At 43.4% G+C, this 13,176-nt stretch overlaps 1 protein-coding gene across 5 annotated transcripts in view; it reads right to left on the reverse strand.

Moving 5' to 3' along the window:
- Window positions 1-13,176, reverse strand: part of Cnot10 (CCR4-NOT transcription complex subunit 10) — a 55,877-nt gene that overhangs the window by 10,084 nt on the left and 32,617 nt on the right. For 3 of the 5 annotated variants that reach the window (XM_042666453.1, XM_042666454.1, XM_042666451.1), the window contains exons 11-13: window positions 10,552-10,673; window positions 6,297-6,473; window positions 5,768-5,848 (exon numbers count right to left, since the gene is read on the reverse strand). In XM_042666453.1, coding sequence (XP_042522387.1) covers window positions 5,768-5,848; window positions 6,297-6,473; window positions 10,552-10,673 — 380 coding nt within the window. The remainder of the gene's footprint in view (window positions 1-5,767; window positions 5,849-6,296; window positions 6,474-10,551; window positions 10,674-13,176) is intronic. The other 2 variants (XM_042666455.1, XM_042666452.1) reach the window with 1 other exon arrangement.

Genomic DNA, 13,176 nt, shown 5'->3' on the forward strand with positions numbered 1-13,176 from the left:
TTAATGTAAAAGGTGAAGCATAAATACACAGTTTCCTACCCTTAGAGCAATTTTTCACCACTCTGTAGTAACAGATGAACTGGAATTTGTTAGGGAATACAGGTTATGCTGAGCGTGGTGGCACACCCCTGATAGGCTTCAACCTTTGAACTTAGGATCTCTAGGCCCACTTGGAGCCTCAGTTTTCTTCCTGTCTGACAGCTTTGCTGAGGAAGCTGATATCCACCTGGCGCCCACAGCCAGGGGACTGTGCCTGTACACCTTGGGGCTTACAGTCCAGGACTAGGCCCATTTGCAGCAGGCTTGCTGGGAAGAGCCTGCCCTGGCATCTCCTGACAGTGGGTGGGCTATTATTGTTCTAGCGCACTGTCAAGTCCACTTTGGGTCCAGAAATCAGTCATGTAAGATTTGCAGTAGGACTGTTTTCTAGCAAGCAACCTATAATGACCAAAAAAAAAAAAAAAAAAAAAGATACAAATCGGTTTTCCTCATCTTTTAAGCGACCTCAGGAAATCATGATAGGATAAAAGATTCTATGAGTACACTCATCATTCTATTAAAAGTAATACTTCAACATGTGAATAAAACACTGGGGGATGGGGTGGAGCTCACAAGTAGATCGCTTGCTCAGCAGGCCCAGGCTCTGGTTCACTACTAGGCCCAGTGGCAAAAACTACCACACTGGGGCCAGTGCTCTCACAGAGGCATATGGTAAGGATTAAACAAGTTTCACTGCCCAAAGCCCAAACCAACCTTTAGTGTGTCTTCCCCTGGTACCTCAGTCACTCCTAATTCCACCCTCACATATGAGAAAGGTGCAATCCCCGCAAACTACATGGCTTTATCTAGCAAGCCCTAGAGAATTGCTGAACTAATTCAGATCATGCCGGCTTTAAAGTGACCTCTCAATGCACACTATTTCCTTAAGTCACTGCCCCATTTGCTTCCACAGACACTCAGTGGATGTGACAGTTCATCAGACTAGAAGAACACCACCACTAGGGCAGAGGTAGCTTCTGCCACCTGGGGAGAGTCTGACAAACCTGCCTCCACCTTCCACATGCTGCAGGGGCTAGCTATAGGCTGCAGACCACCAACCCCTGAAAAAGAAGAGGGAGAAGCTGGGTGCTGGTGGCTCATGACTATAATCCTAGCTACTTAGGAGGCTAAGATCCCAGGATTGCAGTTCAAAGCCAGCTTGAGCAGGGAAATCCATGAGACTTTTTTTTTTTTTTTTTTTGGGTCTGGTTATGGGGCCTGAACTCTGGGCTTGGGCGCTGTCCCTCAGTTCTTCAGCTCAAGGCTAGCGTTCTACCACTTGAGCCACAGCGTCACTTCCGGCTTTTTTCATTTTGCTTATGTGGTGCTGAGGAATCGAACCCAGGGCCTCATGCATGCAAGGCAAGCGCTCTACCACTGAGCCACCTTCCCAGCCCCTACAATCAGCTTTTTGACTGGGCATTATAACCTTTGAAAATGTATATCCTCTGAATTAAATGTAATCCAAGTACCTGAAATAATAAACCTAAGTGAAAGTTGAAATCCAGTCAGTTATAATTTGCCAAAGTACAGTAAATTTATAATGAAATTCCGTACCAAACAGTATTTGAAAATTGATTAGGCTAGAGCAGTGTGGTTCGAGCGGTAGGGGAGCCTGTCTAGCAAGTACAAGGACATGTTCAATTTATTTCACAATTCATATCTATGTTTGGCTCTAAAACTATCCCTCTTAGCCGGGCGCTGGTGGCTCACGCCTGTAATCCTAGCTACTCAGGAGGCTGAGATCTGAGGATCACCGTTCAAAGCCAGCCCGGGCAGGAGAGACCGTGAGACTCCTATCTCCAATAAACCACCAGAAAACTGGAAGTGGCGCTGTAGCTCAAGTGGTAGAGCGCTCGCCTTGAGCTGAAGAGCTGAGGGACAGCGCCCAGGCCCAGAGTTCAAGCCCCACGGCCGACAAAAAAAAAAATAAATAAAAATAAAACTATCCCTCTTGCTCAACATCTTGCTTAAGAGTAACACTTCTGTGTAAAAACAATCTTCTGGGATTTTGAACTCAGAATCTTGTTTTTTTTTTTTTTTGGTCAGTCATGGGGCTTGAACTCTGGGCTTGGGCGCTATCCCTGCGCTTTTCAGCTCAAGGTGAGTGCTCTACTGCTTGAGCCTCAGTGCCACTTCAGTTTTTCTAGTGGTTTACTAGAGATAAGAGTCATACAGACTTGGGCTGGGAAGGTGGCTCAGTGGTAGACCGCTTGCCTTGCATGCTCCAGGCCCTGGGTTCGATTCCTCAGCACCACATACATAAGCAAAAAGAAAAAAGCCGGAAGTGGCGCTGTGGCTCAAGTGGTAGAGCGCTAGCCTTGAGCTGAAGAGCTGAGAGACATCGCCCAGGCCCAGAGTTCAGGCCCCATGACCGGACCCCCCCCCCCCCCCAAAAAAAAAAGTCATACAGACTTTCCTGCCGGGGTTGGCTTTGAACTGAGATCCTCAGATCTCAGCCTCCTGAGTAGCTAGGATAACAGGCGTGAGCCACCGCCGTCTGGCCAGAATCTTGTTCTTGTTAGGTAGGTCTTCCACAACTTGAACCACACCCTTTCTGCTTTAGGTATGTATGCAGGTAAATACATATGTATGCATGTGTGTATATATTTGGTGTGCATAAGTCCTGGGGCTTAAACTTAGGGCCTGGGTACTATCCTTGAGCTTTTGTGCTCAAGGCTAGCACTCTATCACTTGAGTCACAGTTCCACTTCTGGCTTTATGGTGGTTAACTGGAGATGAGAGTCTTATGGACTTTCCTGCTTCCCCCAACTCCTTTGGCTGGCTTCAGATCTCAGATCTCAGCCTCCTAAGAAGCTAGGGAATACAAGAGTGAGCCACCACTGGCACCTACCTCAGTATTTTTTAGATAGGGTTTTTTGCTGTTACTCATAAAGGCTTTGGACAATAATCTTCCTACTTATGCTTCTTGTGTAGCATGAACCATCAAACCCAGCTTATTCTTTTTTTTTGTCAGTTATGGGGCTTGAACTCTGGGCCTGGGCGCTGTCCTTCAGCTCTTCAGCTAAAGATGAGCGTTCTACCATTCAGAGACAGAGCTACTTCTGGTTTTCTGGCGGTTTATTGGAGGTAAGAGTTTCACAGACTTTCCTGCCCGGGCTGGCTTTGAACCATGATCCTCGGATCTCAGCCTTCTGAGTAGCTAGGATTACAGGCATGAGCCACCAGCACCTAGACCCAGCTTGTTCTTTTCTTTTCTTTTTTTTTTTTTTGGTCGGGTCGTGGAGCCTGAACTCTGGGCCTGGGCGCTGTCCCTCAGCTCTTCAGCTCAAGGCTAGTGCTCTACCACTTGAGCCACAGCGCCACTTCCGGCTTTTTTCTTTTTGCTTATGTGGTGCTGAGGAATCGAACCCAGGGCCTCTAGCATGCAAGGCAAGCGCTCTACCACTGAGCCACCTTCCCAGCCCCCCAGCTTGTTCTTGAGATAGGCCCGTGCTAGCTTTTTGCCTGAGCTGGCTGTGATTCTTCTCTATACTCCTCACGAATAACTGGGATGATAGGTTTGGGGCCTATGGAGTTATCTGGCCTAATAGCCCTTTCCTGTATCACTCTGAATGTAGCTGCTTGTCTTCCTCTCCTTTAGCCCACTGCAAAATGCTCAACTCCATCCCATCTGCGAGGCCCTTTTGCTGCATGAGGTCCTGTGTTGACAGGTTCTAGGAACTAGGTCATAGTTGTCTGGGGAGAGGGGGCACATTACTCGGCCTCTAAATGTTGTGGGAGGGACCCTGGCAGTCCTGCCTGTTCCTAGCTGCTCTTTTCCCTTCAGCTCCCAATCCCTACCCTGGGCCTTTGGACATTAGCTCCAATTAACCCAATTCCATTTACCCAAGCCTAAAAAGAATCCTAGTGATAAACATACTTAAGCACAAACATAAGCACAAACATGATAAAAGTCTGGTACAAAGAAATGAAAAAACTTTTTTTTGGTGGGGGGGTGGAGGGAGTCAGTTATGAGGCTTCAACTGGGGGCATGACCCGAGCACTGTTCTTTTTTTTTTTTTTGGGGGGGGGTCTGGTCGTGGGGCCTGAACTCTGGGCCTGGGCGCTGTCCCTCAGCTCTTCAGCTCAAGGCTAGCGCTCTACCACTTGAGCCACAGTGTCACTTCAGGCTTTTTTCTTTTTGCTTATGTGGTGCTGAGGAATCGAACCCAGGGCCTCATGCATGCAAGGCAAGCACTCTACCACTGAGCCACCACCCCAGCCCCTCAATTAGATTTCTGCTCACAGCTAGGGTTCTATCACATAAGTCACAGCATCATTTCCAGAATTTTGGTGGTTAATTGAAAATAAGACTTTGGGACTGGGAAGGTGGCTCAGTAGTAGAGTGCTTGCCTCGCATGCATGAGGTCTTGGTTTGATTCCTCAGCACCATACAAACAGAAAAATCCGGAAGTGAGTGCTGTGGCTGAAGTGGTAAAGCACTAGCCTTGATCTGAAGAGCTGAGGGACAGTGCGCAGGCCTAGAGTTCAAACCCCACGACTGACCAAAAAAAAAAAAAGAACTCATGGATTTTTCTGCCTTGGTTGGCTCCAAACCTTCACCCTCAAATCTTAGTCTCCTGAGTAGCTAGGATTAAAGACAGGAGCCACTAGTATATGGTTTAATTAGAAATTAAAAGTATGTGTTACTGAAGATGGGAACTTGCTAAGCAAGTGCTCTATCATTGAGCTACAACCTCAATACCTCTGCTTTAATCCTTTTAAGACAAGCAACTCTTGGGGCTGGGAAGAGCGCTTGCTTTGCATGCCTGAGGCCCTGGGTTCGATTCTTCAGCAACACATAAACAAAAAGAAAAAAGCCGGAAGTGGCACTGTGGCTCAAGTGGTAGAGCGCTAGCCTTGAGCTGAAGAGCTGAGGGACAGTGCCCAGGCCCAGAGTTCAGGCCCCACGACTGGACCCCCTCTCCCCCTCCCCCCCAAAAAAGACAAGCAACTCTAAATGACCAACCTGTATTTGTTTTCTATTTTAGTTTCTTTAGTCCCTTTCTGTGTACAAACCAATGTTCTCTGTTTAGCTTATTAGAATAGTCACTCCATTTTACAGAATGAGATGCTGTTCTTGTTAAAAAAAAAAAAAAAGGCAAATCAACATCTTTTCTTTTTGTCAGTCGTGGGGCTTGAACTCTGGACCTGGGTGCTGTACCTAAGCTCTTCAGCTCAACCACTTGAGCTACAGTGCCACTTCTGGTTTTCTGGTGGTTTAATGGAGATAAGAGTCCTACCTGGGCTGGCTTTGAGCCATGATCCTCAGATCTCAGCTTCCTTAGTAGCTAGGATTACCGGTGTAAGCCACCAGTGCCCAGCTCCTAACTTCGAAAAATCCTAATAGTCTAACTGCAAAAACAAAGAAAGACTGGAGATGTGACTCAAGTGGTACAGTGCCAGCTGTGAGTGAAAAAGCTGACCAAGAGTTTAATGGAGCAGAGGTAAGAGCATAGACCAATAGACCAAAAATAAAATAAAACAAAACAAAACAAAAAGCAAGGAGAAAATAAACCTCGAAAGAAAGTGGCACCAGGCATACAATGGCAGGGAACAATGAAGGCCAGAAGATGGTACACTAAGGAGGCTATGAATGCCAACCACAATGCAGGCATCTTTTTTTAACACTGGGTATTCAATTCATAGTATTAACAGTAGAGAAAGTAAAAGCCAATATGCTCATTTCAGTAGATGTAATATTTACTGTGCTTTAGATACTTACTTTAAGTTTTCTAACTCTTGTTTTCTTAATGGAGAAGAAGGTGGGGCTGGAATGAATTTGTCACCATCATGGCTTTTGCTACTGAAATAGAGACAAACTAGTAATTATGAAAAGGAAACAAATTAAATATAAATTTACTTTGCTTATCCTCATCTCCATGCAATCATTTGATAAAGATATAAAAATAATCAAAACAATGCAAAAACTTAATAATTAGGTATCACTAACATGTTAAAAGTAAATGTATATTGTTTTCTCCAGCATGCAACAGTTTAACAAATTTCTAAATAAGAATTATCTCTACTTTATAAAGGAAATTACTTGTGTTTTCATACATTTCTCATTCCAAAATTAAATTAGAAATATAACATCCTAAAAAAGAAAGAAATTAAATATAACGCCCTTTGTAATGATTTACAACAGAGAATTTTGGAGATTCTAGTTGAAGATTTTAGGCATCTATCTGAAAAAGAAATGGACTTAGTAAAGTCCTGAAAGGATTTTGCTGGGAAGACAGGGAAAACACTACCTGCATGTTTCACTGCTTTCGCTGCTTTCTGTGGTCCCTCCTAGTTGATTGCTATTTTTAGACCCATTTTCCTGCTTTGGGTCTTGCTGTTCTTCAGGTAAGAGCAACAAGGCATTTCTTAGACAAATGGCTGCAAACTCCATACTGGCAACAGGAATAGCTGAAGACTGCCCATCACTTAGAAGAACAAAACTACATTAGCTAACCAGATGACATAAAAATAAACAAGACTTTTCTATTTTCAGAAATAACATCAATTAACTGTTAACAAAAACTTTATCCTTTGCTAGGTGAAATTTTAACAAAAAGTCTAAATGCTAGACTAGAATGCTGAAGAACCTCCATCCTCGCATTACATAGAAGATGTAAAAAGTGTAAGTAATGGATTCCAAGTCTATACATTGGCATAACTCTGGGAAGGACACCACATATGGTGACAAACCTTCAAGTTTATCTGCAGTGTCCATTATTAGTGCAATAGAGGAATTAGCAACAGGGAAACTGTAATGAAGTAAGTAAGAATGGGAATGAAACAAAGAAAAGATTTTCACATTTGAGCCTTGGATACTCTTGGCTTTAAAAGCTGCCTTACAGGGCTAGGGGTGTGGCTTAGTGGTAGAACACATATGCTTTGCATGAATAAGGCTCTGGATTCCATCTGCAGAAAGGATTTTGCTGGGGAGACAAGGTAACAGTACCTGCAAGCTTGACTGCTTTCATTTCCCCATCTTCCTCATCAAAGTAAATTACATTATAGGTTAAGTAAGACTCAAATGCCCTATGCCATGTACTACCACTAAAACTGTGAAAATCTTTTTTGTTTTGTTTTTGGCAGGGCCTGGATGTTGTCCCTAAGCCTCTTTGTGATCAAGGCTAACTCTACCACTTTGTGAAAATCTTTTTTTGTCTTTGTTGATGAGGACTGAACCAGGACCCCATAAATATTAAGCACATATTTTATCACTGAATTACACTACCAGACCTGGAAAAACCATTCAGTTCTCTCTCTCTGTGCCAGTAAAAGGGTTTGAACTCAGAGCCTTGGTTTTTAGCTGGACCTTTTCTGCTCAAAGGTGGTATTCTATCACGTGAGCCATACCTCCACTCCTAGCTTTTTGTTGGTTAACTGGAAATAAGAATCTCTTGGAAGTTGGGCGTCGGTGGCTCATGCCTGTAATCCTAGCTACTCAGGAGGCTGAGATCTGAGGATCATGGTTCAAACCAGAACAGGCAAGAAAGTCTGTGAGACTCTTCTTTTTTTTTAATATATTTTTTTTGGGTCCGGTCCTGGGTCCTGAACTCTGGGCCTGGGCACTGTCCCTCAGCTCTTCAGCTCAAGGCTAGCGCTCTACCACTTGAGCCACAGCGCCACTTCCGGCTTTTTTCTTTTTTTTTTTTTGCTTATGTGGTGCTGAGGAATCGAACCCAGGGCTTCAGGCATGCAAGGCAAGCGCTCTACCACTGAGCCAACTTCCCAGCCTGTCTGTGAGACTCTTATCTCCAATAAAACACCAGAAAACCTGAAGTGGCGCTGTGGCTCAAGTGGTAGACCACTCCCTTTGAGCTGAAGAGCTCAGGGACAGTGCCCAGGCCCAGAGTTCAAGCCCCACGACCAAAAAAAAAGAAAAAAAAAAAAAAAAAAAGAATTTCTTGGAGTTGTCCGCTTGGGCTTGCTGTCAACCACCATCCTCGGATCTCAGCCCTCTGAGCAGCTAGGATTATAGGTGTAAATCACTTACACCTGGCATTGGTCTGGAACTCTTCATCCTCTTGTTACTGCCTCCAGAGTACTGAGATTACAAGTGTGTATCATTATACCAGGCTCCAAATTGGGATTATTATTATTTTACATAAGGAAACAAATTTTTTTCTCATTTCTTTCTTTTTTTTTTTTTTAGTGCCAGTATTGGTGCTTGAACTCAGGACTTGGGTGCTGTGTCTGAGCTTCTTTTGCTCAAGGCTAGTAGTGCTCTATCACTTGAATCACAGCTCCACTTTCAGTGTTTTTAGGTTTTAGAGTTTTGTGTGCTGGTTTAAGGGGCTTGATGTCTGGGCTTGGGCACTGTCCTTGAGCTTTTGTGCTCAAGGTTACTGCTCTACCACTCCACTTCAGGTCTTTTCTTTAGTAAAGAAAGTTTGGGCTGGCTTTGAACTGCAATCCTCAGATCTCAGCCTCCTGAGCTAGGATTACATGTGTGAGCCACCAGTGCCTGGCTTTGTCTTAGTAGTTTATTGAAGGTAAGAGTATCATGGATATTCCTACCTAGGCTGGCAGGATCTACAGATATTAGCCTCCTCAGTAGTTAGGATTATGGGTGTGAGCCACCTGCATCTGGTTTATTTCCTTTTTAAAAATTTGCTGTTGGGATGGGCTGGGAAGGTGGCTCAGTGGTAGAGTGCTTGCCTTGCAGGCATGAGGCCCTGGGCTCAATTCCTCAGCACCACATAAGCAAAAAGAAAAAATAAGCTGGAAGTGGCGCGGTGGCTCAAGTGGTAGGGTGCTAGCCTTGAGCTGAAGAGCTGAGGGACAGCGCTTAGGCCCAGAGTTCAGGCCCCACGACCGGACCCCCCCCTAAAAAAAAAAAAAAATTTGCTGTAGGGGCTGGGAAGATGGCTCAGCGTTAGAGCGCTTGCCTTGCATGCATGAGGCCCTGGGTTCGATTCCTCAGCACCACATAAGCAAAAAGAAAAAAAGCCGGAAGTGGCGCTGTGGCTCAAGTGGTAGAGCGCTAGCCTTGAGCTGAAGAGCTGAGGGACAGCGCCCAGGCCCAGAGTTCAGGCCCCACAACTGGATCTCCCCCCCCAAAAAAAATTGCTGTTGTCTGTTTGTTCTGATTTTTGACACAGTCTATGTAGCTTAGTCTCACTATGTAGCTTATCTATCTATCCATATTTTTTTCCCTCCCCTTGTCGGCTATGAGGCTTGAACTCTGGGCCTGGGCGCTGTCCCTGAGCTCTTCAGCTCAAGACTAGTGCTCTACCACTTGAACCACAGCGACATTTCAGATTTTCTGGTGGTTATCAGAGATAAGAGTCTCACCGACTTTCCTGCCCGTGCTGGCTTTGAACCATGATTCTCAGATCTCAGCCTCCTGAGTAGCTAGGATTACAGATGAACCACCAGTGCCCTGCTTCCATTAGATATTACTTAAAATTCAATCAACAATCTGTACATGGGACAGTTTCTATATTACTTTGGTTGTTTTATGTATTAACAAATTTTCCCTAGTACTAAAACTGAATTTTAAAATATTTTTGTGACAGGCCAAAAAAAAAAAAGAAAAGAAAACAATCTATGGATTTTTCAAGTCCTTTGTATAAAATGGTATAGTAGTGTTGGGATAAAACAAACAGTCCTACATACTTTAATCATCTCTAGAGTTTTAAAATCCCTAATACAATGTAAATGCTATGTGAAGAATTGTTACATAGTACTGTTTACAGATAACAAGACATGTTCAGAGCAAACACAATTTTTTCCATGAAAACACATGGTTTTCAGACTTCATTGGTTGAATCCATGGATGGAGAACACATAGATACAGAGATGGAGCCATCTGTCCAGGAACAAATTCCCCATTCCATGGATGCAAAGATTAATAGATATGAAAAGGAGACACCAAGATGCCCTCTTCTGGACATTCTAAATAATAGAACCAAATAAACTACAATTTCTTTTTTTTTTTTTTTGGTCTGGTCGTGGGACCTGTACTCTGGGCCTGGGCGCTGTCCCTTCAGCTCAAGGCTAGCACTCTACCACTTGAGCCACAGTGCCACTTCCGGCTTTTTTTTTTCCCTGCTATGTGGTGCTGGAGAATTGAACCCAGGTCCTCACGCATGCAAGGCAAGCACTCTACCACTGAGCCACCTTCCCAGCCCATAAACTACAATTTCTTAGTACATGAAAATTTTAGCACCCACAAATATAGTAAGTCAAAATCACATGATTAGATTAACATTTATTAACCTATGTGTGAAGAATTATTTCTTCTTCTTCTTCTTTTTTTTTTTTTGGTCAGTCATGGGGCTTGAACTCTGGGCCTTGGCACTGTCCCTGTGCTCTTCAGCTCAAGGCGAGGGCTCAACCGCTTGAGCCACAGCGCCACTTCCTGGAGATCTATTTCTGAAGCAGCAGTAAAACCTAGTTACTGAGTGGTCCCTCCTGTGAAATGATAAACTCTAAGTATATGTCTATACTTAAAGTACATTGTGTCAAGCAGTATTAAACATATACTTGCTCTTGGCAAATACTTACTTATATACAGTATTCTGTATGGACTGTGACGCCAGAACAATTTTACGGTGATAGCCTTGACCAACAATAGATTGTACAATTCCCTTTTTGCTTGGAAGACCTTTAGTTTCTTGTTCAGAACTCTATAAAATAGAATAGTTAAAAATAAATGTAAAGGAATTTAAATTTAAGATGAGGTAAGAAAAATAATCCAGTATTTTAAAAATTACTGTTGTTGTCATTTTAGAGAGGATCGTGCTAAAAACTCAGACTGACCTCAAACTTGCTATGAGCTATTAAGTCATTCACTTCTGATGCTAGATCTTTTCCTTCTTAAAGAAGCAACACATTGTCAGCAACATATAAACAAGCTCAATATAAAACATGGCCACAATGCTAGATTTGCAGAAAACTAAAATCTCTAAATCATAAGATGAGTAAAGCCAGGTGCCGGTGGCTCATGTCTATAATCCTAGCTACTCAGGAGGCTGAGACCTGAGGATTACAGTTCAAAGCCAGCCCAGGCAGGAAAGTCCATGAGACTCTTATCTCCAATAAACCACCAGAAAACTAGAAGTGATACTGTGGCTCAAGTGGTAGAGTGCTAGCTTTGAGCTGAAGAGCTGAGGAACAGAGCCCAGGCTCAGAGTTCAAGCCCCATGACCAACAACAACAACAAAAAATCAGTAAACACTTAAACTAAAAACAAAAATAAAAATATATACATAGATACACATATGTACATATATATCCTAAATTTAAATATATACATATATATCTATACCTATATGTATACTATGCATACCTACATATGTATTATACATACATATCTATAGGTATACTATCTATGGAAAACTTTACATATTTTTCTCAGATGTGTTATTTCATTGTGAGCTTGGCAGCACCAATTTCGCTTATAAACTACCTTTCTTCTTTTTTTTTTGGGGGGGGGGGGTGTCAGTTATGGCACTTGAACTCAGGGCTTGGGCACTGTCCCTTGAGCTAGTTCAAGGCTAGCACTCTATCACTTTGCACCACAGCACCACTTCTGGTTTTCTAGTGGTTAAACAGAGACAGAAGTCCATGGATTTTCCTGCTTGGGTTGGCTTTGAACTGTGATCTTCAGATTTTAGCCTCCTGAGTAGCTAGTATAATAGGTGCCTATCCAAATTACATTCAGATGAATTTCCACTTAGTCATCCCACTGGACACTCAAATTCTCATACAGAGGAAAACCTGGAGTCAATCAATATGAACTGTCGGATCTAAATTTTACATTGCACAAGCATCTAAAGAAAATCATCTAGCTGGGCACTGATGGCTCATGTCTTTAATCCTAGCTACTCAGGAGGCTGAGATCTGAAGATCGCAGTTCGAAGCCAGACCTAGCAGAAAAGTCTATAAGACTCTTATCTCCAATTAATCACCAGAAAACCAAAAAAAAAAAAAGTTTAAAGAAAAGCATCTAAAGTAATTCTGATTTATAGTAACTACACAAGACCCTCAACAGGTAAATTCAGTAAAGGGAATAAACAATTTCTGGAGATTCTTTTACTGGGTGACTAAGGCAGTTTTTGATATCTAGTCTGGGTTTGAATTCTCAATCCTCTTGCCTCCTCCTCCTGTGTGCCAGAATTACTGGTATATACCAGTACAAATTCTGCCTAAATTTATCACTTAATTAAAAAAACTATCTAATAAAAGCTGAACTCTGGTGGCTCATACCTGTAATCCTCCTGGCTACTCAGAGGCTGAGATCTGAGGATCATGGTTCAGTCAGCCCAGGCAGTAAAAAAAAGAAAAAAAAAAAAAAAAGAAAAGAAAAGAAACAAAGCATTTGCCAGGTACCAGTTAACCAACGTGAAGGCTGAAAGTGAAGGTGTGGCTGAAATGGTAGAGTGCTAGTCTTTTTTTTTTTTTTTTTGGTCAGTCATGGGGCTTGAACTCTGGGCCTGGGTGCTGTCCCTGAGCTCTTCAACTCAAGGAAAGGGCTCTATCACTTGAGCCATAGCACCACTTCCGGTTTTCTGGTGGTTTACTGGAGATAAGAGTCTCATGGGGGCTGGGAAGGTGGCTCAGTGGTAGAGTGCATGCATGAGGCCCTGGGTTCAATTCCTCAGCACCCATAAGCAGAAAAAGCCAGAAGTGGCGCTATGGCTCTAGTGGTAGAGCGCTAGCTTTGAGCTGAAGAGCTGAGGGACAGTTCCCAGGCCCAGGGTTCAGGCCTCACGACCAACAAACAAAAAATCTCACGGACTCACATGCCTGGGCCAGCTTTGAAACACAATCTTCAGATCTCAGCTTCCTGAGTAGCTAGGGTTACAGGCATGAGCCATTGGTGCCCGGCCTTAAGTGCAAAAAGTTAAGAAAAAGTAAAGTAGCAACCCCTCTAACCCTCCAAAAAGGAGGAAAGCAACATTGGCCTCTTCCTTCCTGGTATAGTCAATCAAATCATGTAAGTACCAAGCACACATGCTTCCTTAAACCACTGGATTCATTTAGCTGCTTCTCAGAAAGTGCTGTTTAGCAGAAGAACCTCAACATCCTACATAACCTGTGGTAGGTGTGTGAGGTAAGACTTCAGGTTGTTATACCAACCCAACCTTCACATATCCAGGGAGCACAGGAAGAAAGGGGGGATAGAAA

The sequence above is a fragment of the Dipodomys spectabilis genome, unplaced genomic scaffold (genome assembly GCF_019054845.1).
Source record: "Dipodomys spectabilis isolate Male_0828 unplaced genomic scaffold, ASM1905484v1 ptg000365l, whole genome shotgun sequence".
NCBI classification, from domain to species: domain Eukaryota; kingdom Metazoa; phylum Chordata; class Mammalia; order Rodentia; family Heteromyidae; genus Dipodomys; species Dipodomys spectabilis.